This window comes from Ambystoma mexicanum, chromosome 12 (genome assembly GCF_040938575.1).
Source record: "Ambystoma mexicanum isolate Mex_15411 chromosome 12, UKY_AmexF1_1, whole genome shotgun sequence".
NCBI classification, from domain to species: domain Eukaryota; kingdom Metazoa; phylum Chordata; class Amphibia; order Caudata; family Ambystomatidae; genus Ambystoma; species Ambystoma mexicanum.
Window position 1 is genome coordinate 491,280,094 of NC_090936.1, and position 25,368 is coordinate 491,305,461.

The window sequence follows — 25,368 nt, forward strand, 5'->3', positions numbered from 1 at the left end:
CAGAACTACCCACAGCAAGGAGGTGGGAAGAAGCTGGCATATACACGTGGGGAGACCTGTTTTAAGAAAGGGAATTTAGGGACTTAGAGTCGCTACAGGCCAATGAAGGACTATCTAAGGGTCAGTTTCTCTGGTACCACCGGCTCAAACAGACCGCCAAGAAGCAATGGAACAGTTGGCCAGAGGAACCCACCCCGGACCCATTGCTACAGGAAATGCACAACCTTTCAGATGGATGGAGAGCAATCTCCAGGCTCTACAACAAGCTTAACGGCAAACCTAATCCCAAAGGAGAGGCGATGAAGGCGAGATGGGAAGCAGATCTTGAAACCTCACTTACTGATAAGGAATGGGAAAGAGCATTAATATACCCCAAGAAAGTGTCGAGAAACTCCAGATTTGGTCAGATCCAGCTGAACATCCTTTATCAGACATATATGACCCCCCATAGGGTCGCTTCCTTCAACGAAAAGGTCTCCCCGGTGTGCCCATGGTGTGGGAATGACAAAGCGGACATGATCCACATGTTCTGGACCAACACTAAGGTGATGACACTCTGGTCCAACAGACGCCGGAATGGGAAGATACGACTGGACACCCGGAGAATGCCTATTAGGGACTTACCCCAGACCAAGCAAACTCAAACATGTTGTAAAATTGATGGACATCTCATGTATATTAGTTAAAAGGACCATAGCGATGGCCTGGAAGACTCCAGCAGGCCCCAGACATGAACGATGGTTGAAGGAAATGGCGAGATGGACTACTGCCGAAACCAGGGCCTGGCAGGACGGAACCATATCCAGTGGAGACGTGGCAAGCGGCACCCTGGACCCCTGGAAGGCCCTCCTGAGCGACATGCGCTTCAACGCAGACCACAAGCCTCCTTGACAATCCACAGCGTTTTGTAGCAACGGATTCCTTGCACCAACATAGAGACGATGTTCCCTGAAACTGTTCCCTCTCACTTCCTGAGATACCAGAACTTTGTTCTAATGCACCATCCCGAATGCCACATGCAGTATCATACGAAAACTGTTGTTGGTTTTCTTTGTTCTTGTTTTAGTTCGTATGTTTGTATTGTTTTGTTTTTACTGCAAAAACCCAATAAAATACTTTTTTTAAAAAAATTTAAAAAATGGAATACGTCGGAGGACCCAATCCCCTCGAAATGACAGGGCCTTGAGGGGATGTGTACAGGAGAGGAAAATCCCAGTCCACCACAGATGTTTCCCCCAGAGCTCCTCTCTGAGGAAATTTCCTGGAGTAAAACAGGTGACACGTCCTGTTAGTATTGGGCATAAACAAGTCTACTTGAGGGGCTCCCCAAAGGGCAAGATCTCTAGAAGGACTTCCCGAGTTAACTGCCACTGGTGGGAGAATGTGCTCTGCCTGCTCAGACAGTCCACCGTTGTGTTCTCTTCTCCGTCTAGGTGAACAGCCGGCACAAATTCCTTCTGTAAGTACCAAAAAGCAGAGCTGTATTGCCTCTCTGCACAGTGGTAGTGACCCACCACCATCTCTTTTGTTGAGTTAATGCATAGGCACTGTGTTGGCTGTCAATATCAGGATGTTCTTCCCTTGTACAGAAAGTAAAAAGGCCATCAGCGCTAGTCTAATTTCCCTCAGCTCTAAAATGTTTATGTGTAGTTTGGATTCTGATGGAGACCAGTGACTGCAGATAGATAGATCGTCCATATGGGATCCCCTTCCTGTGACAACCGTTCTCTCTGGCAAAGTTTGCAAAAAAGGTTCAGCTAACACCACATTCTTCTTACAGGTCCACTGCAGGAGGAGATCATGTGCGATCTTGCTCGGGACCTGCAGAAGGTCAGTCATCCTGCCAGGGAACTGTTACCATTGGGATCTGAAGGCTCACTGGAGAGACCTCATTCTCGGGCGGGCCTCTGGCAACAGGAAAATGCAAGATGCCATGAGATCGAGCAACCTCAGAATATCAAAGGCCAGTAGATGTTTGGCAATTTGAAATGTTTGCAACATCTGTGAAATATGTTGAAATATGTTGATCCCTCAACTCGGGTGGCGAAACCTTCCCTGAGGAAGAGTTGAGGACTGCTCCAACAAATTAGTTTTTGGGAAGATATCACCTTGGACTTCTTGAAGTTGAGGGAGAAGCACAGTTTGTGGAGCGATCGGCACGTGTTGTTGAGATGATCCACAGCCTGTTTGGGAAAACGAGCCCTGATCAGCCAGTCGTCTAGGTAGGGAAAGATGTGAATCCCCCACTCTCTTAGATTTGCTGCCTCCATCTATTTGGTGAAGACCCTCTGGGCAGAGGTTAGCCCGAAAGGCAGAACATGAAACTGAAAGTGAGAACTGGAAATGGCAAACCTCAGGTACTGTACTTGGGATGTATAGGCACATGAAAGTAAGCTTCCCGAAGATTGAGTGATACCATCCAAATCCTGGAGCTGAAGCACCTGGAGAATCTGCGAACGAGTGACCATCTTGAATCAGTCTTCCTGAGGTACTTGTTCAAGTGTCTCAGGTTCAGGGTCGCAGTCCTCAGTCTTTCTTGGGAACCAGAAAGTAAGGAACAAGTTACTTACCTGTAACTGTTGTTCTCCAGCATGGGTCTGGCATGGATTCACATGCTCATGAATATTCCCCGTCGTCAGGCTGGGAATCCTCGGTAAAGAAAAAACCAGTATCAGTTTCGTTTCTGATCTGTCTTTCGTAGCAATAACCAATCACTGGTCTCTGCGTCATACTGACCACAGCCAATGACTGCCCTCTACCTAAGCACCGCCTCTGGCAGCCATCTTCAGATTTGGAAGCACGTGAAGTGGCAGTATGACCAAGTGAAGAGCCGCAGAGGGGTAGGCGGGAGGGTTCGCATGTGAATCCATGCCAGACCCATGCTGGAGAACAACAGTTACAGGTAAGTAACTTGTTCCTTCTCCAGCATGGGGTCTGGCATGGATTCACATGCTCATGAATAAAGAATACATAGCAGTACACACATGCACAACCACGGGAGGTGGCAAAGGCTCAACATTAAGCATCACATCAACTCAACATTAAGCATCTTACCTCCTCACCAGGCTCACCTCAGGCGAACAGGTTGCGCAGCACTGCTTGGCCGACCCTGGACTCCTCCCTGGAATCCCGGTCGACGCAGTAGAATTTCGTGAAGGTGTGCGTCGACCTCCACGTAGCAGCCCTGCATATGTCCAGCAGGGGCACACCAGATAGGAACGCCGTGGTAGCTGCGATCGCTCTGGTGGAATGGGCTCTCGGACGGCCAGGCAGCGGTCGGTTTGCCAACCGGTGACAGTACATGATACAGCCGGAGAGCCATCTGGAGATGGAAGCCTTCGAGAGAGCCTTCCCCTGATTGACAGGTCCAAAGTTCACAAAGAGTTGTGACGTCTTCCGAAAACCCTTCGTGCGATCCACGTAGAACTTCAGCGCTCTAGCTACATCCAGCGAGTGCAAAGTCCTCTCAGCCGGCGACGAAGGCGACGGGAAGAACACAGGTAACACCAAGGGTTCGTTGAGATGGAAGTCCGACGGTACCTTGGGCATGAAGGAGGGGTGCGTCCTGAGCACTACCCTCGTGTCGTGGAAAGTCAAGTACGGGGCCTTGCAGGAAAGGGCCTGGATCTCACCCACTCGTCGTGCGGAGGTGATGGCCACGAGAAAGGCTGTCTTCCACGATAGAAACTTCAACGGGGCCGAGTGCAGAGGCTCGAACGGAGGTCCCATGAGCTTGGTCAGCACCACGTTGAGCTCCCACGCCGGGGCCGGAGCCTTCACCGGCGGGAACGATCTGAATAGTCCCTTCATGAACTCTTTCACCAGACGATGAGACCACAAGGACGTCCGCCCCGTGGTTCTGGTGTATCGGGAGATCGCAGCAAGATGAATCTTGATGGACGCGTGTGCCAGTCCAGCTTTGGCCAGCGTCAGCAGGTACGGCAGTACTTGGGGAGCCGTAATCCGTAGAGGGTTAATCTTCTGTGCGTGGCACCAGACAGAGAACCTCTTCCATTTGTGTCCGTAGCATTTAAGAGTCGAGGACGCCCTGGCCTTTGCAAGAACCTCTCTGCAATCGGCCGGTATGTAGTATCCTCCAAACTCTAGCGCTGCAGGAGCCAGGCCTGCAAGTTCAGCGACTTCGGGTCGTGGTGGAGGATGGCGCCTCCTTCCCTGGAGAGTAGGTCTGCGTCCGCCGGCAGCTTGATCGGCGGGGACGCTGACAAGTCCAGAAGGTCCGGGAACCATATCTGCCTCGGCCACGCAGGTGCGACGAGGATCATCCTGCACCGTGACCTCTTGAGCTGGTTGACGAGCCGGATTAGCAGAGGCAAGGGAGGGAACGCGTAGAGGAACAGGCCCTCCCAGGGGAACGAGAAAGCATCGCCCATGCTCCTCGTCTGGGGAAACCTGCTGGCGAACCTCCGGCACTTGGTGTTCGTCGCCGTCGCGAACAGGTCGATCTGGGGTGTGCCCCACCGTCGGAAGAGGCGATCCACTAGATCCTGCCGTAGTTCCCACTCGTGGCACGAGCGCAGCTCCCTGCTGAGTGAGTCGGCGATGGTGTTTTTTATCCCTGCCAGATGAAACGGCACCAGAAAAATCCCTTGGGCGACGGCCCAATGCCACAGGTCCTGCGCCTCCTTGGACAGCGCTGGGGACCTGGTTCCGCCCTGTTTCCTGATGTAAAACATGGTGGTGGTGTTGTCGGTGAAGATCCTCACCACCTTGCCCTTCAGGGACGGAAGGAAGGACCTGAGGGCCCAAAACACTGCACGGAGCTCCAGGACGTTGATATGCAGGGACTTCTCCGTCGGGAGCCAGAGTCCCCTCGCGTGCAGATTTTCGGTGTGCGCTCCCCACCGAAGGGCATGTCCAGGACTCTGGTCTGGACGTCCTGCCGAAAATCCGTAGCTTTGAGCCATCCACGACGTCGAAGGCAAACGCCGTTGCCTAGCTGGCGGAACCCCGCGTCGGCGATGTCCGTCGCCACGGTGATGGCGTGGTCCGAAGCCACTTCACCTTCCTGGAGGATCTCAAGGGCCTCAGCCCTCTTGTCGTCCGGCAGAAAATCCAGCAGGGGAGCCATCTTGTACCAGAGCTCCCTGTCGTAGCGGGCCACGATAGCCAAGGCGTTGGCCGCTTTAATCGTCGTCGCTGCCGACGAGATGACTCTACGTCCCATAGCATCCAATTTCTTTCCCTCGCCGTCCGGCGGGGAAGTCGATGTGGAGGCCGCACCCCCCCCCGCTTTCTTCCTGGCCGCCGCGGAGACGACGGAGTCCGGGGTAGGCTGCGCCCGGAGGCATAGGGGGGCCGTGTCCGGGACCCGGTACTTCTTCTCGTACTGGTCTCTTCTAGCTGGCGTCGTGGAAGGGTTCTTGAGGAGGGAAAGGCCCTCATCCCAAATGTCGTCCAACAGAGGCACTGCGAGGACCGTCTTCCTCTTGGCCTCGCGCCGCTGATAAAGGAAGCCTTCCTTTTTCTTCTCCTCGGGGCAGAGTTGAAAAAGCTCGGAAGCCCTGGAGATCATGGAATGGAAAGATCCGATCTCGTCGGGCGGAGAAGCCCTGGTGGGGGGCGACGACGGAAAATCCTCGTCGTATGCCTCGTCGTCCGTACCCGTCGCTGCCGTGTCAGTCCCCGTATCATCCCCTCGGGTGGACGGGGAGGAGGGCTGGACGGGGCGCGACGGTTGAAAAGGAGGTGGAGGATGGATCCTTCTTTTCTTGGCAGGGGGAACACCAGAAGGTCCCGGTTCTGGATCCCCCGACGGGAGAGGTTCCTCCGTCGGTAACGGTAGCCTCGTCCTTATCTCAGTGCATAAGGACTGTATGGCCAACAAAATGGCCGCCGAGTTGTCTCGCGGCGCTGGCAGAGGGGAATCCGACGGGCGAGCAGGGGCCCCGTCGGCATCCTCGACGATGTCGTCGTCGTCGCCTGCGTCGGCACCCATTCCGACGGGCTGGTCTTGTTCCACGCCTAGGCCGTGGCTTAAGACCTCGACCAGCTCTTCTTCTGAGGTTGAGGCCGAATCTACGACGACGCCCTGCCCCCCCTTCTTCTCCACGGAGGTTTTCACGGGGGTCCTATCGATGGGCATAAAAGAAGACTCCCTCCGAGGAGGCAGGGAGATTCTGGGCCCTGAGGTCGCCACCACTGGAGTAGCCTCCACAGGCTGGGCCAGGGCCGCCGCGACCGTTTCGATAGAGGGCTTGGTCGGATGGATCAAGGCCTTCACCACCCTAGGTGCGCTCACCGCCTTGTCCTTGAGGGAGGGGGCACTGCCACGCTCCTCCTCTGCCTTCGAGCTCGACCGGGGCCTCTCCAGGAGCTTCGCCGGGTGCTCGGCCTTCCTCTTACCCGACCCAGAGCGTTGGCTCGTGGTTGATGGTGCCGGGGAGGGTGCGCCCTGCCTGGCGCCCGTAGAGCCCGACCGTTCGGCGCTCCCGGTGCCAGCGGACTCGCGGTGCTTGGCCTTATGTTGGGCCCCCGTCGCCGGGGCGCCCTCAAAGGTCTTAGAAGACCGCTCGGATTTCTTCTTCTTCTCGCCAGACGGGCTCTTACCCTGCAGCCAGTTGGCGAGACGTTGATGACGGTCCTTCATGGTCCGTTCCGACATGTCGCCGCAAAACGCACAGTCCTTCTCCACGTGCGTTTTGTCCTCATGAAGGCAGTAAAGGCAGAAAGAGTGTTCGTCCTCCTTAAAGACGTTCTGCAGCTGGCATCCAGGGCAGACCCTGAACAGCTTTCCGGGCGTCGAGCTTCCCTTCTCCTGGGCCATCTCCGAGACCGGGCCTGAGAAGCTTCTGGAGTCCTCCGAAGCGTAGCTCGACGAAATCTTCACCCTTGAGGGGCACAGATGAATCCGACACGGGTCCCCGTAGATCGGATGTAGTATCGGTGGAGCTTGAGGCTCTTTGACCGAAGAATCGAAGTTTTTGTGAAAAAAGCGCGAAAAAATAGCACTAACGCTCGAGAGCAATAGCACGAGGATCCCAACACATGAACGTGCGGTAAAAATCTGAAGATGGCTGCCAGAGGCGGTGCTTAGGTAGAGGGCAGTCATTGGCTGTGGTCAGTATGACGCAGAGACCAGTGATTGGTTATTGCTACGAAAGACAGATCAGAAACGAAACTGATACTGGTTTTTTCTTTACCGAGGATTCCCAGCCTGACGACGGGGAATATTCATGAGCATGTGAATCCATGCCAGACCCCATGCTGGAGAAGTGGAGTACCAACCTTGGTATTACTCCGCTACAGGTACTCTTTCCAGGGCACCTTTCTGCAGCAGGGAAAGAATCTCCTGCAGAAGGAGCAGATCTGGTTCCTGAACAGATTGTATGCTCAGGGACAATCTGAAAGCCTTTTCAAGAATGGAAGGCAGTAACCCTGGGCCACTGTCTGCAGCAACCAAACATCCAAAGAAATGCTCAGGCATTCTTCGAAATGCTGTGTTGACCTGCCCCCCACTGGAGACTTATGAGTAAAGTACTCAGTGTTTTTGGGGCAGTGGCTGTGGCAGACGGCAAAGAGGCAGTAGCTGTTTGGGCAGTTCTACCTCCACAACCCTGTGCTCTATGAGGAAGTCTCCTTGGACCCCTCTGGGCAATCTGTCCTCTGGTCCTAAAGACTGATAAATAAAAGTGAAAGGAACAACATATCCAACTGTGAGAGGTTATCTGGCTTTGCTGAGGTTGGTGGATTGCTGGTCCTAAAGATGAAGCAGCCACCTTGGAGGCTTGCAATTTCTCAAGACTCTTGACAGCCTTAGTGCCAAAAAGATGGGCCCATCAAACGGCATGTTCAAGAGCTGTGGTAGGTCAGAAGGAGTAGACAATTATGTGCCATGTTCACAAGGATTTTATTTAAATAATAATGAAAATGCCTAACTTTCCTTATGCTAAGGATTTTCTTACCCAGCGTAACTAAACTAGGGTGCTAGTCATAAGTCATGAAGTCCAAAGTAAATGGTCAGTCCTCTGTCCAAATAGCTAAGCTACTCTAGCCCTACAACTAAGACAAAAACAACAAAAGACCAGGAGAATGACTCCCTTCTCCTGGGATGCTTTTCAGCACAGTTCCTTTTAATAAGGTAGCTTCAAATAGTCTCCGGCGGACAATTCCTCTTAATTGCCCTTTCAGTTACTTCAAGGGATCTTCCCGGCCCTTGTAGACTTTTTATCTGTACTCTTCAGACTCTTTCTTTTTACACTAAAAAAATGCAGATAGAGTATCTGTTTGAATTTTGCTTATTCTATACTGGTCTTCACTATGACAACTATGAAGCGCTCCTGTATGACTCACACATTTTTGGTACTCTTCTTATGACTTTGAAATTCAATGGGACAATTATGTAGGATTTTTGAGTGATTTTCACTCTACTCATGTCTTTGCCACTCACTGGGATGAGTATACAGGGTCCCTGAGGGATCTTCACTCTTATGCCTTGGAAATTCACTGGGTCGAGTAGGTAGGAGTTCTGAGTGATTTTTACTCTTATATCTTTGCACCTCACTGGGACGAGTATACAGGATTGCTGAGTGTGTCTCTACGCCTCACTCCCCAGGTCTCCTACTCTCCCCTTTACCTGTAATGTCAGGGATCTGCTTCACTGGATCAGTGTTTTTCTTTTTTTCCGTATTCGGTAAGGATGGTTCTCTAGTTTCTCTTTCTTGCTGCTTCCGACACTATTCACTGTGTCTCAACGGTATTAGCGAAAAACAGGGATTAGCCTGCTTTACCTTCTACGCCACCACCTCCTTCCTTCGGTTCTCGGGTTGCGGGCCTCTTCCAGGTACAGACCACCTCGGGTTTGTTCTTGGTGTGCAGTTTCTCTGCCATGCCGACAGAAGGGCTCTCCTTCACCCCCCATTGGACATCTCTCCAGGGACTTTTACCAACTCTGTCTGCTTGGTTGGTCGGGCGGTGTACCGATATCACTTCTCCGAAGCTGCTTTCAAGCGCATGAAGTAGTGGTCTCCCTTGATTTCCTAGCCTTCTCGATCCGGCCAGTTCGAAACTACTGGGCTTCACTTCCTGGTTCTCTGAGACCACCTCTTTTTATGACACATTGCTGGGGCTTCCCCAGCACATCAGGAAAGTCCTTCCTTTGTGTAATTCATCATACCCCCTCGTCAGTTTCTTTGCCTAAGTGTTTAATAGACGAGCACTCCTTACTCCTCCTATGTTCTTGCTTGTCACAGTACCAGGTTTATCTTCTGGTATAACGTTAGAGTAGTATATGTAAGAGGAGTCTGGATATTCGTTACTCAATAGTTCAATGTTAGACTGTGGGGAATAATATAAAGGGAGTTCCTCATGGGAAAGGGAGTCCTCATCCCCAAGAGGGAGATCCCGTTTACCAACACACCTAAGGGGATTATTGCATAGCGGGCTCACCTCCCTAGCCTCACCGGAAGGGCCCGCTCTTGGGGAAAGTGACTGAATCCCTCAATTCATCACAGTGCCGAGATGGTACATCTGGGGCAAATTACGACTTACGCAGCCATGCAAACCTTCTTGCGACTGTGCTGACTGTGCTAGCCGCCATAGAACTGCCCACAAAATCAGATGAATCTAAACCTGATTGTAAGAATACACACACTGCATCCTTGCCATCCTGGATAATATTTAGGAATCCCTCTCTCATTCCCCCTCTGTGGATATTCTCAGCAGTTTGGGCTATGGCACCCCACAAAGTGAAGGTGTACTTTGCCAATGCACAAAAGGCTGTAATGGCTTTCAACGCCATGCTTCAAGCTGAGAAAACTCGCTTACACAGGAAATCAAACATTTGTCATCCCTATTGTTGAGATGGATTTCTAAACTCTGACCTGGTGGGCAGACGTTTAGGAGGCCACAGTAGTTTAATGGAACAGGGGAACCTTCTGGACAAACCAGACCAATCTACGGTAGCTTAGCAGGCGGTCGGTCAAGACCAAGTCTCAGGAGGGTTGAGAGTGAACAGAAGCACACACAGTAAAACTACACGGATTACTCTTAGACAGATGTATATCAAAATACATTTATTATAGGCCTTTATAACAAAACACGATTAAACCACAGTAATAGTTAAAAAGCGTGTGTGGTAACTGTTTTACTATGTAACATATTTACAAAATGCGGTTAGCCGAATGCTGATGAAAGGGGAGAAAATAACCACAACCTGCAACAGAAAGGGGTAAGTGCAACACATATATCGCATTGGGCAGTTAAGTCAATCCCTATCTTTTGCAGTCCAGCCCTAAGAAAGCCCTATTCCTTGAGGAGGGTCTACCTTTGCAGATAGAGCGACTTTTGGAGTTCGGGATTAGCTGGGGAGCGCAGGCTAGTCCAGCCAAGGCGAGTATCTTTTAAGGGATTCTCGTTAGTAAAAACAGATGGATGTGCCACGGGGCCACCAGTAAGTGATGAAAGTACTCACCGACCCTCGACACAGTCCGGACCAAACTTTGCCAGTCCAGACCAAACTTTGCCAGTCTAGTCCACTTCGCTAGTAGGTTTCACCCTGCAGTTACAGGACACTCCTGCTCTCAGCGGCTGCGGGATGGGACGATCGTCCATGGCGCGACAGTAGCCTTTTCTCAGCTCTTGAAGAAAGGAGAAGGATAGTTCTGGTGCAGTATGTCTCAGGACACGGTGGGGCAGGTCTGCAGGCACCTACAGTGAGTCACCACAGCAGGGCGAAAAAGGGACCGCAAATGCTAGCGGAATGGCACACTAATAAATCACGAGCCACAGGAGCTAGGACGAGTTTTGGTCGGAAAGGGCCCAAGAACACAAGTGAGCAATGCCCAAAGTCTCGAGTCTCAACTCTGGACGGCGGCGCTCCTATGCCGTACCCCGGGTTTGAGCTGGTCAGTTCACTGGATGGCCCAGGAACACTTCTGAAGAAGCTCTTTGCGAGGGTAAGCAGGAGGTGCCAAGAGTGGTTGGTCCCACTACTCCTGAGGGTCGAAGCGCCCTTGCAGGCATTCTTGGTACAATGCAAAAGAAGGGATTAGACAACGGGGCCAGGGTGGCAAACCTTCCAGCACGTCTCCGGTAGTTCCACAAGTCTGCCCTTTTGTTCAGGATACTTGGCTCCTGCTGTAGTTCGGTGTGAACTTCAGGTGATCGTTCTGGACTAGATGCAGAGCTCCTTCTCTTATCCAAGATTTGTTTTGCACCCAAATCTCAGATATCCAATGGAAGATCTCTCTTGCATGCACGCCATGCATGGGCCAATCGTGGCCCACAGTGGTTCCAGTCATTCAGGCCTACCAGACATACTGCATACTGGCACCAGTAGTGTGGACTGGAACCAGATAGCCCCAACTCTCTTCCTGGGCACTACCACACATGACATGCAGGACCCCACGAACAGTGTGGTTTTTGTGGGAGGCTGCATGCCCAAATAAGGAATACCCGGGTCGCTCAACCTGGGGAAGGCAAAGGGACAAAATGGCCAAAGGACAGAACAAAAGACTTCATGGCACAGCCATTTTCAGCACTGTCCACGGTCTTGGACCAAATGCGGTATGGTCCATAAAAACAAAGTAAAAATACTTTAAAAGTAAACTGCTGCCACCAGTTCATCCTAGGCATACTGGTACAAACACCAAAAAATCCTTAGAGGGTGGCTAGGCCAACAAACAAAAAGGACTGCTATGTGTGGCACTGTAAGGTACTAGGCACATGGATAACAAGTCAACAAGAAATGGCAACATAGCCAAAGACTGACAACCTGAAGGACATGTCAGTTTCCCCATAACAAATTAGCACAAGCCCAGAGGAGTGTAGCTGAAGGCTGTGCTCCACTGGAAAAAGTCAGGTTAGGTAAGACAAACCAAAGCAAAAGGTTTGGGGTAGGGGCGCAGGCAGTGGGGTGGGCTTTCACAAATGAAGGGAATATTGCACCCAAGGGAAATCTTTCCTAACACCTGTCAGGAGGGATTGTAGAGTAGGCAGCTGCCTTTGTAGTTGATGTAGCTGCTTCCACTACTGAACTCTCTGGAGTAGAATGTTTAGAGAGGAATTCTGGATCAATAGACAATGGTCTATATTTTCTAACCAGATCCTTACTGACAGCTGGTGTATTGTCTGGTTTCTGCCAGTTTGCCAGGATGTTGTTCCTGAAAGCTGAGTGGAGCAGCAAAACAGGCTCTTTGGGAGGACCCTTGTCCCGGATATCTGTCAGATCATCTTGCTCTACGTCCTTGGCAGGACGACCCCAACTCAAATATTCTGTCACTTTACTGATGACAAACCTGTAAGATCCACTAGGATGGCCAGCTGAGTCTGAAGTGGCAAACTCTACCTCTGGTGAGGTGTCTCGATCACTAGCATCTTTTAAACAGCCAGCTAAATCTTGCAACCTGGAGTCCTCCGAGTTAAGTTCCTCCGGTACATTAGGTGTGCCATACTTTAGGCCAAAGAAAGGATTGTCATCCTCTTCAAAAATTGACTCCATAGAATGAAAGCCCTTTTTAGACAAAGGCTTAAAACCCTTCGATGGGTTTGAGGATGACATTGTTGGCTTCGTCGTCAAAGGCCTCGATGCTGAAACCTTCGACTGAGTGGAAGAAAGAGGCAGTGGTTTCGGCATTTCCTGTGTCGACAACACTGTTTGCGCCACTAGTGGATGCTTCTTCAACACATTACCCCCGCTCTTAGGAGCAGGGGAAGTAGTCTTAGACCCTGTCAGCCTTGAGAGCCGCAATGGGATCAGAAGCTTTCTTTGGTTCTTTTGAAGGACCGAGAAAGGCTGCCTTCGGGAACACTTTCATTATTTGCTAACAGAACTCCTCTCAATCTGCTCTAGAGGCAGATTTACTCACAAAACATTCCTTTTTCCCGTCGGGTAAGAAGTCTGATTAAAATGACGACAATGGCGCTTCTTCAATTGTTGTCCTGAAGAGGGTGGTGATTAGTGCCACAAATCGTTCCTGGACCTGGAGCGCTGCTATCTAGGAGTTGATTTGTCCCTCAGACGTTTTTCATCGGACGATCTCCTCTTCGAGGGAGTGGACGGAGGAGATTTGGACACTGCCCGAGCTATGGTGAGTTTTGTCTTCCTCTCCTTCAAGGTCTTGATGGTCATGCATTGGCACGAGACGCAATCGTCAACCTTGGGATCCAACCCAAGACACCAGAGGCATATCCTGTGTGGATCTGTGATCGACAACTTCGAGTGACAGTCCGCCAAATATTAAACCCTGTTTTAGGAGTAGACGTACTCGAAAAAACGCAAGCTGTCGAGGTCATGGCAGCGGGCGTGGTTGGAAGCCGCAAAAGCGACCTCAACGACACACGGTGCCCTCTGCTGTCAAAAAGTTTCCGAAGCTGCAAGCAGGATATCAGTATATGAAAGATGAGGAATACACAGGAGGACACAATCCATTAGAAATTAAAATCTTTCCTAATAGTGTCCTTGTTCCAACCTTGTGGTGGTATGCTCCTGGAGGGCCTTTCATAACATTGATAGCAGGAGACTCAATCCACAAGGCAGTAGACACATAACCCATGGGGATTAAAACCGACTATTGCCTCCCATAGTCTAAGCAAGGCTTGAACACAAAGACCTTGAGGAATTAGGGATGAGACAGAGAAATAGCAAAAGCTAGGTGTCAATCTAAAAGCCTACTGAGTGTGCTAAAATATGCTGGCCCAACATCACACCCGGAGTCACGCTGTGCCCCCAGGTGTCTGAACATTTCCAAAGACCGCTGGCACTGGAAGAACAATACGAGAGATGAGGAATCTGTGGGATGAAGGTATCCATTAGAATGTGACTTAATTTAACACGAGCAAGAACAATTACTTTCATTACTTTTCTTAATTTGAGATGGATATAGTTTTTGGTAACTGGTTCTTTAATTCAGGGCTATTACAAAGGGATCCTCTCTGCTTTCAATACCTACACATATATCACACCTATTTCCTTCAAAACATGTTCCCATTAAATGCCTCAACACATTGCCCAACAACTGCTCACTCCTCATTTTAGAAGAACTAGGGAATTCATAACACTGCAATGGGCTAACACTTAAGTGTGCATAACCAAGGAATTCTGCACTGGGTAGTTCTGCAAAGCAGCCAGATGACTACCCATCTCAGCATCTGTTTATGAAAGAAAACATTTCAAATTAAAATGTGTTACCTGAAATCTTCCAATGTGCCCCTGGAGTTCCACCATTGACCCCTCATTTATATTGATGTCCAGTTCACTTAACACACCTTAAAAGTAAATCACAAACATCGGTTTTTACAGCATTAATAACTGAGGAAAAATTCACATGTTCACTCTCCGATCATTACGTTTCCAATGTGGGCACAAACAGTGTCTTTAAGGCAGGATGAACAGCAATCTGTGCATGGAGGGGAAACAATGGAATCATGTTTTAATCACTTCCAGGCATTTAATGCAATATCTACTGGGTGATGTGGTTAGAGGTATGGATGGTGTGTGCGTTGGGACCATTACGCCACCAGCCTGCCTTAAATATTAGTGAACAGGTATAATTTCAAACCCCAGCAGAATGTAGGATATTCTTTCATGAAACAGGCAATTCTATGAATAGAAGTTCTTCTCCTGAAGTCCCACTTTGCAACTTTTTTCAATTATATTTTTCTTAACTGGTCAAAGCACAACTTCATCCCTTAGGACTTAATGAATAAGATGTACATCCCAGACAATAATATAATAGTGAAACAAACAAGCAAACTTAGTGATCAGTAAATGATATATGATCTAGTAACAATCCAATCTCTGATAGAGAAACAAACACCTATTCATTTCTCCACATCTATCCCCCAAAGAAAGTCTGGATGTTGTGAATGCAATATAGTTAAATAGCACAATGGAGCGGGAAACAAAACGGTTGTTTGGCGGGAAACAAAACGGTTGTTTGGCGGGAAACTGTCTCAACTTTACTTTCAACTGTCTGTGCAGCTGCAGACTGCATCTAGCCCACAAATTGCCTACGTGTGCACATAGAAATACATAAAAGGAGCGGCTGGCTTACAAAACCTAAACGCATTGCTCTGCCTCAGTGATAGACTAGCCTTTGCCACGATAAGGCTCCATCATGTGTTGAGGGCACTGGTTCATGGAGCGGGCACCCGCAAAGCTGTTTCTCCTCTGTTCTCAGTTCTTTGGATGCTGTCCCTCTTGCGCGTGCAGTGCCATGCACAGATGTTAAACGCAGGGGGGACTGGATGCTTCTCCTCTTCTCCCTTGTCCCCGATACTTGATGAGCCGTGCTCTCTCTCCATCTCTTCTCTGCAGGCAATGTGTCAAACGGAAAGGCTCCTTTGCACCCCAGCGAGCTAGCGAGCCATTGGCTGGTACACCAAACACCCTTACAGGGTACCAGCAATCATATTGAAGGTGGCAGGCCACAAACCAACCCACAGGTCTGCTCTACAGCCCAAGGTTCTGTCTTAGCAGCGTACTGCTTTAGATTTCTGGCACTTAGGCCTTGTGCATAGGTCATTTGTGCAGAGAAGTATTGATGACCTTGTGGGTGAGCCACAGTCTCTAGGATGTGTTTTACAGTCAGTTTCCCTGACAGATCTGCCGAATTCTGCAGAAGGACGCCATAAGTGAGTTTTGCTCTAATCATCTATCTTTTCCGTCATGTGAGCTGGGTAGGCGTCCATTTGGTTACAGTGCCACAGACAAGTCTGCAAAACGTATATATTTTTCCCCTACAATGAACTAATCCATACTTAGCAGCACACATTAAATATTTAATGACATTTTAAGCATTACAATTAACATATTTGGCTTTCATGCCAGTGCATCTCACTGGGGCCAGGGACTAGGAACCACCATACCACTCACAGTCTCTTAATCTCTGCATTATTTGATGGGCAGAAGGCAACCCTTCTCCACCTATGTTAATTGTTAGAGTTTTTCCATAAGTCATCTGGTAAGGTGTTAAGGAACATTGCATCAAATTAGACTAAACTCCCACAATGGTAAACATGGCAGAGCAGTCTTGCTTAAATCTTAGGCAGTGTGATGAAGTCGCTCGCCTGGATCTGTGGGCGAGAGGTCTTGGGGGCCGGTGCCCACCTTCCGAGGCATTGGCTGATGGGCCCAGAAGTGGAATGGGAAGGATCCTCTGAGCATTCTCTCACTGTCTGGCATGCTTGGCAACACTGGGACAACTATACCTCCTCCTCAATGTGGACACAATGTTACAGGGCCCATGCAGAACAACTCATCACTGGCGCTAAACCGTATGGAGATGTGCCCAACCGGGGCCCCATGATTCCAGTGTCCCCTGCCCACATTTTTGGAGCATCCCATGGGGTAAGTAGGACTGCTGGGTCGACTGACACACGTGGAGTTTGCAAACCCTCAGAGAAAGTCCACACGCCCACAAACTTATCCGTACAAAGCATACAAGGGTATGAAAAGGGCAACACACACCCCTTCCACTTCCCAGGTAACCTGAACTGACCAAAACTTAATGACAGCCCTCAACCCAGAACATATACAGGAGGCTTGAAAAACAGCTGTCTGGGTCCATATAAACGCAGGCCTCCCCCATCCTCCACCACAGCTTCGCTTTGGCACACTAAAAGACAAGGACCAAAACCTATCAAAGCCCTCCTCATCTAATCATTCACAGGTGCAGACCTTTATTGGACGTACCACCCAAGGGGATATGGAGATCCCTATATAAACCAGATACTCAAGCCTGGCAGAGGCAGGAGGACGACGCATGCTTTTGGAGAAGGTTGGAGACTTACTGCACTGAACTTGCACTGGGACTTCTGAACAGTAATCCTCAGCCTGAGTCACGTTCCCCAGGACTCAGGTGTATTGTGCACATAAACAAACAAAAGAATGTTCAGTATTTATTGTTTGGATTATTTTGACGAGTTCCTTTCTGAGACCAACCCTAGCTTGAAGCCGGGCCTCTCCCCTTATAGGATCGAAGCAATACTGTTGATTCTCTTTACTATTTGGAGAGTTTGATGGCCATGCTGTGAGCACACACCACATGTTTGGTCTCCGTGAACACCTCACCAGAGGGCTTCAGAAAAACCCCACTAACAGAAACAAATGTACAATTAAGATTTAAAGGTAGGTGAGCAAGGAGGCAGCAATCAACCTGCAGGGGGTCTTGGGGAACTAAACAGATGTGGTCCAGGCCCTGGTTCAACAAATGCACATGTGCGCATACAAACACATACGATAAAGAACAGTGACACGATGAGGATTAGTGGCCAAAGGGAAGGCTACAAAAAAGGCTTGGAATTGTAGATGTAGAGGTCACTAAGTGTCGGAATTATGTCTACCTAAGCACCTGCTCTGAACTCAGGTTCTGTGCTCCAGGATCCAAGATAAGGTACCCCCTTTAGGTAAAGCACAAAGAGGCAGGCATGTTTACAGCAGTAATAGGAAGCACTGGGGTGGCCTTTTAAGGCAGGTGTTACTAGGTAGCCGGGGACCAAGAAACACAACATGACCACGTGTAAGAAATCAATATCTGTTATTTGGCGTTTGCTACAAGAAGGGGCATACGAAATATGGTCAGGACAGTTGCACTCCTTGATGTAGCTCCGCCCTTTTCTCTCCCCATTTCCCATAATGTCCTTTCCCGCATTTATAGATTTTCAGGCCTTTCTGGCCTCTAGATGCTCTGTCACAGTCTTCACAAGCGTAGAGGGATTTCATCACCCCTCTTCCCTCTGGGCGGTGCAGGCATTAGGGTGACTCAAATATTTTTTCAGATGGTGATCTCGAAGCAGTCTTTACAGGGTCCTGTATTCCAAGACTCACTGTGTATTGCATGCAGACAGGTCAGTGGTAGTAGCGGACAGGGAGCGCTGAAAGGTGTTTCCTGGGATTCTGCATTGCCTGAGCTTCCTCCAGGCTCTACTTGCCTCACCTCTCAAGATAGCCTCCTTGTCTTGATCTCACTCCTCCTCCCAATGCCCGCTCCTCCCAACTATCCTATATTATCTACAAGGTTGCTTTCCACCTTCTCCTCAGCGCCCCCCCATCACTACCTGATCTTCTTACCACCTCTTTTGTTCCTACTTCACCTAGTGATGTTACCTCATCCTCTTATTAACCACCTGGCCTGAGTCACAATTTGAACCTGCTCTTAACACCTCCTTAGCTAGAGATTGGTCAAGGGCATCATGTGACCATCAACACTAATGGGAGCGGGAGGAATCTGGGAGAGGGTAGGCAGGGCCAGAAAAGCTCAGCTGTCTTGGAGAAGTTTGAAAGGTAATAGAGTGAGATCAGGTGGAGCAATGCTGGATCGACAGTCTAGGTGGAGGGTGGGCACTGGAGTGGTGAGAAGACTGGCAGTATTTTGAGAGTGTGCAGGTAAGGTATTGTGTATGAGGGAGAGTGGTACCAGTTGAGTGTAGTGTAATGTAATGAGGAGGGGCATGTGAAAGGTGAATGAGCAAGAGCGAGAGACAGAGGGGGGGGGGGGGTGGTGCATAGATGCAATTAAAGAGAAAAATAAGGAGAAATGACTTACCAGTAATGTTCCGTATATGGATTCTTATCTCCCAGACACCTCATCTTGATTGATAGCTATCCAGCGTCAGCTGCTTAGAAAATATTTGGACGGGGGGGTTGGGGAGGGTATAGTGCTGCTTGATATCGTCGACTCTCCCCTCGTATACGGCCACGCAATTCCTCAATCAGATGTGACGTTGGGCGTTGTATAAAAGGATGCACTACGCCCCCATACCTCAGTTCCTCACTGTTTTCCCCCCTGCTCAGTCTGCGAGAGGAAACATGCAATAATGGGGAAAGGCATAGAAACAAACAACAGCAGCAAACCACTATTTGCTTACCTTGTTCTTCCATATCTCAACCTTGGAGATAAAACCAGAAGAGGTATGGCAGTCTAGCCAGCCAACTGCGGCTGTGCAAAACGTGGCACTGTGCTCCTCATGTAATTGCATACAGAAACATGACCACAGAATGCGATTCAGTCTAAGGACCACCAAGTGGGGTAGGCTGGGATGGCAATGAGAAATCCTCGGGAGAAGAATCCATAGAACAAAAAAAACTGGCAATTAATTTCTCCTTCAATGGATTGCATTTTCCCACAGATTCCTCATCTTGATAGGCTCCCAAAGCAGTAGCCATGCTGGAGGAGGGTTTGAAGTCACACCAAAAAGCTCTGGAGGACCACCCTACCAAAGTGCGTCTGGCCCATGGGCCAAGTCCAAGCTGTAATGCTTGGCAAAACGTGTGTATGTAGAGAAGAGCATGTTGCTGCAACAGCACTCCACTCTGAAGAGCCGAGAAGGCTGCAACACCTCTGGTAGAGTGGGCCCAAAGCCCTGCTGGAACCTCCTCACCCGTGGTCTGGTAGCATTCAGAAATGCTTGGCACTATCCAGCACAAGACAGTTTGCTTAGTAACTGCTTGCCCCAAACTGGATTGTGAAAAAGCAACAAACAATTGGTCATCCTTTCTGAAAGAGCCCATTCTGGCCAGGTAAAAACTCAGCACCCTCCTGGGATCCAATCTGTGGAGCCTCTGCTCGCCCTTTGAAGGATGGGGTGGAGGGTAAAAAGCTGGAAGGTGAATGCTCTGGCCCGGAAGAAATTCAGAAATCACCTTTAGCAAAAACTTCAGGCGTTCTTTCAAGGAGATTTTCTCCTTCAAGAACTTCAGGAAGGGGGCATTACTAGAGAGCCTGCAATTCACCGACTCATCTAGCGGGCGTTATTGACACCAAAAAAGCAATCTTCAATGTGTCGAGTGCAAGGGGACCTGAATGTAAAGGCTCAAACAAAGCCGAAATCAGAAAGGTGAGAACCAAAGTTCAGATACCAATCTGGTACTACAAAAGGCCAAGGAGGAAAAGAATTAACAAGGCCATTCAAAAAGTGGACCACCACAGGGTTGGTAAAAAAGGAACCTTGTTCGGGCTTCCTTTTAAAAAGGGACAGAGCCCCCAGATATACCTTCACTGTGCCCACTTGCAGGTCCAATTTGGTAAAGGCCAACAAAAACTAGTCACTAAGGAGGTGGGGCACTAAATGGGGTCCACTCCTTTCACAATGTCACAAACTTCCTCCATCTCCACGCGTACAGGGTCCTTATGGATGGTGTACAGGCAACCAACAGCACCTCCAATACCTCTTTTTCAAAGTCCAAGTCTCCGTACCTCAGCTTCCCAAGATCCAAGTATGCAGGTTGAGAAGGTACGGTTTTGCATCAAGGACATTGCCTCCCGACTGTGACAAGAGGTCTGGCCTCCGAGGATGCCAGAGAGGTGGGCATGCTGCCAGTTCCAGGAGATGTAGGCACCACGTCGTCCTCACCCTCTCCGGGGTGATCAGGAGAACCCTGAATCTATGCAACCTCCCGAAAACTCAAGTGATGACCATCAGCGGAAACGCATAATGGAGGTTGAAGACCCACTCTGCTAAAAATGCACCCTCCAATGCCCCCCTGGGGGGAAATTCGCTCAACCAGAACTGCTTGCACTTCGTGTTCCCACCGTTGCAAACCGATCCACCATCGGGTGTATCACCAGGCGAAGAGCTCCAAAGTGACCTACAGGCATAGCTCCTTCTCATGGGAGACCGAGCTCTGGCTGCTCAGAGCATCTGTCAACCCATTCTCCACCATTACCAGATGCACTGAAGAGGCTAACATGTTGTTCTTGATCAATCAGAACCATAGCTGCATGACCTCCCTGGACATGGTAGTGATCTCACACGTCCCTTATTGATGAAGTAGCGCATGGTCACTGTGTTGTCCGTTAACACCTGCAGAGCAGGTGCAAAAGCAGTCACGGCCAGTCTGACTGCTCGCAATTCCAGGAGATTGATGTGGTAACCTTTTTCCTCCTGCGACCAATGGATGAAGATCTGGTGAGCGCCGCAGTGAGTGCCCCATACCTTCAACGAGGCAACCGTGACTACGTACTACTCCGGCTGTGGAGCCCAGAAAGGTTCCCTCACCAACAATTTTGACCTGTCGCTCCACCAGGTCAGGTCGTTCCCCACCAACATCGACTCTGGAGTACATTAGACATCTGGCTGAAATATTGCGACCTCTGGCTCCTGAGAAGCCACTGAAGGTATCTCATCCTGTGGCAACAGGAAAATACAGGATGTCATGAGGGCCTGCAAGTGCAAGAAAGCAGATGCCTCAAGACTGCTGTAGTTCTGGAAAAGACTGATCATGAGCACCAACATGGTGACACCCTCTTCTGGAGGAAAAGCCGTCCCTTCTCGGGTTTCCAAGACTGCCCGATGAACTGGAGCTTTTGTGCTGGTAAAGTTTTAGATTTCTTTAAGTTCAGGGAGAAACCCAAGTCATATAGAAGTGAATAGGTGTCCTTGAGATGCCTCGAAACCTGTTCTGGCAATCGTGTTTGGATCAGCAAATCGTTCAAGTATGGAAACACAAAGACGCCAGCTCTCCTGAGGTGGGTCGCTACTACTGACATAAGCTTTGTAAAGACCTTGGGGGTGAAGGTTAAGCCAAAAGGGAGCACTTTGAATTGGTAATGCACCACCCTGTTGATGAACCTTCGAAACCGCCTGTGCTTCTTGAGGATGGGCACATGAAAATAGGTGCCCTGAAGGTCCATTGACACCAGGCAGTCTTGGAACTGCAGAGCCTGGAGAATTTCCCTCAACATAGCCATCCTGAATTTGCCCATCCTCAGGAATTTGTTAAAATCCCTAAGATCCAGGATGGGACGGAGGCCTCCACCTTTCTTGGAACCAGAATGTATCAGGAATACCAACCCACGCCTACTTTCTCGGCTGGAATTGCCTCTACTATTCCCTTCAAGAGAAGGGCCTGCAACTTATTCAGTAGCTCCCGTTCCGGCTGGCGGGAGGTAGGTGGAGGTCTGTCCGGTGGTCTCTTCAAAAGCGTTGACGCAGTATCGCCAGTCAACCTGCTGAAGGACCCAGGCGTCAGTGGTAATTTGCTTCCATTTGTATAAGAATCCGGAGACCCTACAACTGGTCAAATATGAGACCTCAAAAGGTTTCTGAGGCACCATTGATGCCTATGCTACATCAGCAGTCGACCCTCCTCTACCTGGCCACAGAAACCTGTGTTTCCCTTGTTTGGCTTGGGACACTTGCACCCTTCTGGGAAAGGTGGAGTACCTACTGTAACCCCGTCCTCTGGACACAGACAACATTCTGCTGTGGGGACTGTTGCTACACTGCCAAACCCAGTGACTTAGCCATGAGCTTTGAGTCCTTAAACTTTTCTAGGTTCTCGTCGGCTTTGGGGACAAAAAGATGTTCGCCATTGAAGGCAAGGTCGAGCAATTTTGCGTGAACGTTCGGTGAAAACCCAGAGCCCCTCAAATACCCCAACTGTCGAAGTACCCATAGCATGACCCATACAGTCAGCAGCATCCAACCCTGCTTGAGTGCTTGACAGGCCATTTCCTTGCCATCAGCCACTATATCCAAGAAACTAGCCTTGACTTCTCCCACTGGGAGGTGATCAGCTGCTTCTGAAATTGTTCTCCAAAGGATATGGGAAAATTTGGAGAAATGCACAAGACGCATTTACAGCTTTATGAGCCTTGCTCCCCTAGGCAAAGACCATTTTAGCCAAAGCGTCAACTTTTTTCAACGTCCTGTCGGTGGGGTGAGACTTCAAAAACAGAAGGTTGCCTCTCAACACCTTATACATCTACTTAAGCTCTGTGTCGACTGTCTGTGTCAAGTATGAACGCTAACACAAGACAAAGACTGGGTCTGCTATAACCACATTAAACGGCAAAGCACATTTGGTTAGCGTGCCACGGTCAAGGTTGTCTGTGAGGTCGTACTGGGACACTGGCTTTGACGGTGCACTGAAACCCAAGGTAACGACGACCTTCATGACCACCTTACGGTATTGCGTGTTCGGGTGCACTTACGGTTCATCACCTGGAATTCCACATTCAGCGATGTGTCCAGACCACTGGCATCATGGAGGCCCTCCACCAGTTGAAGCAACTCAGCTTAGTCTGCCATAAAATCCAGCAACGGATCCAAGCCTGCACCCCCACCCCCATCGGCTTGAACTCAAATGGTAGAACAGTCACAGTCCTCATAAAAAATTGACAGCATCAAGTTGAAGTACACAGATCGAGTGTCCAGCATAAAACTTTGATTTTGCAGGGGGCTACGGTCGAGGGGCTTTTTGGCCTGAGGGGGCAGCTGACTGCCTCGGCACAGAGGGAAATTTCTCCTAAGAGGTCTCACTCGCATGCTTTGACCCACCTTGGCTGCCTTCGTGCCTGATGGACCAGGTGCAGTTGGAGCCGTAACAACATGTGGCATCAAGGCAGAAGCCGTACCAGCCAAGGCCTTATCAGAAACCTAGAGCATTTGGGTTTTAAAATCCTCCCAATCCTCCCTAGACGCACTGTAAAGACTGGAGGGGGGTGTCTGTACTTCCGCTCTCTATATGGTAGAGGAGAGGCACAGAAGACCCCAGCCAAGATTCTCTATTATGGTAGCAATGGACGAGCAATCAAGGCCTAGCTTCTCGAAGGTGATGCAGGCTGGTTCTTAAGTACAGTGTAGTCTCCGAACCCCCACAAAGGAATGTCCACACACTGTATTACAGAAAACAGAGTCTTTATATAATTAATATTCAAAGGTATGTACACAATCACAATAACGCACTTTGTACTCGGAAATCAAGAATGATAAACATATACAATGCTAAAGTGGTACCACCAATGTTATTGAATCTCATTAAAGTAAATCAACTGTACGGTTAAAATGTCACACAGATCAATAACTAGGACACCAGCAATAGAGATAGGAAGGAACGTAAGATGGTTGAAATAGGCAGAATGCTGGCCTATACCGATAGACACAGTTCTGTGTGGGGCTCCCCCCCCCACCTGGGCAACCTGTAAAATAAAGATATATAACATGCCCAGTCCATATATTGTTCAATAGCCTTATTTCCTCCTATTAAGGTTTTACCACCCCAATGTACCTGGTGGAGTAGGGTTCTTTGAAGACGCGTCGAAGGATCCTTCTTGAGTGACTCCCTTTAAAGCAGGAGCCACGGATCGTCGAGAAACGTCTAAGATGGTGAACTTGTGGTCGACAGTGGCAATGAGAAGTTCAAGGGTGCCGAGACTCCGATGTTGATCCAGGGGGTGCTCGTCAGCGACGTCCTGCGAGGATGAGGTGTGCGGGGCACCTCGGCGACGGATTGTTCAGGACCACAAAGAGTTTCAGAAGAACTGTGGCCCAACAAGGGCGTCGAGTCGTCGAAGTCTTTGTGGCCTTCAGGTGGCGGGAAGATTCTCCTCGGCGCGTTGGTCGTCCTCAACTTTCTCCGGCGGGACAAAGCGGTCGGCGTTGCGGACAAGGGAGTCCTTGGATTCAAAATTTTCTTAGGCAAAGGAGTGGGTGGCTCCGGTCGTCAGCGGCACGGCGTCAAGTGGTCCCCACGGCTGGGCAACACAACTTCGGTAGGCCTCCAGCGGTTACACAAACCTGCGAACCCGGGTCGACGGCAATAGACTTCGACAGCGGCGAAGTCTGTGTGCTTTGCTTCATTCTCCTTAGTGGTCCCGTCTCGGGTCGGCAGCCTTTCGAGGGTCTGACTTCCAGGGAGCTTCGGTGAAGTTTAGCGGTGTTCGATGGTCCCTCGGAGCACGGAAAGAGGGCGCCTTACCAGGTCCTCTCTCGGATCAGTCCTTGACTAGTTCGGCAGCTTTCAGATCAGGTCGAAGCAAATGCAACAACAAGTCGTCTTCTTCCAGCTGGGCGTCGAGGATCAGCAGTTCCAGTTACTCTTCAAGTGTAGACACAGCTTCTGAACAATTTCCAGTGGTGAGAGGACCCCAGATATACTATCTTGTCTCTCATCCACACTGCTAGATCACTGTCAGCAGCCAATCATACAGAAGGGCATTCATGTACTCAGTCAGCCAATCGGGCACACAGTGCATTCAGGCCATCCTCCTCCCTCTCAGACACTCACAACAAGGAATGTGGATTGGGACGAGTACCCAGCCATTCAACACTACATACTGCATTCAGGCCAGTTTCGGGCAGGGCTGTCTCAGTCTTTGTCTCTCATACCAGAAATCAGACAGCCACAACAAGAAATGCATATTGGTCACACACTCCATTCACCCAGGTCCCACCCACAGGGCGTACCCACAACATACAGTCACTGGGAAGGCTCCAGTCAGTCTGGGCTGGACTTCACAACAACACCATATATGGAACTTCCACCCAACAGCTAGTCAGGGGGAAGGGACAAAGTCAGGGCTTCCCAGGACTTTGGGAAAACAAGGTAATAGGTAATAGAAAGCCCATACCCTGCTCTGCGGGCCGCCGCCGGGTGCCCAAAAACATACACTAGCGGCACAGGGTTGT

At 49.8% G+C, this 25,368-nt stretch overlaps 1 protein-coding gene across 1 annotated transcript in view; it reads right to left on the minus strand.

Annotated features, from left to right (window-relative positions):
- NUP205 (nucleoporin 205) overlaps positions 1-25,368 on the minus strand; it is a 1,887,652-nt gene that overhangs the window by 156,284 nt on the left and 1,706,000 nt on the right. Inside the window, exon 36 of the mRNA XM_069628771.1 lies at positions 14,147-14,223. Coding sequence (XP_069484872.1) covers positions 14,147-14,223 — 77 coding nt within the window. The remainder of the gene's footprint in view (positions 1-14,146; positions 14,224-25,368) is intronic.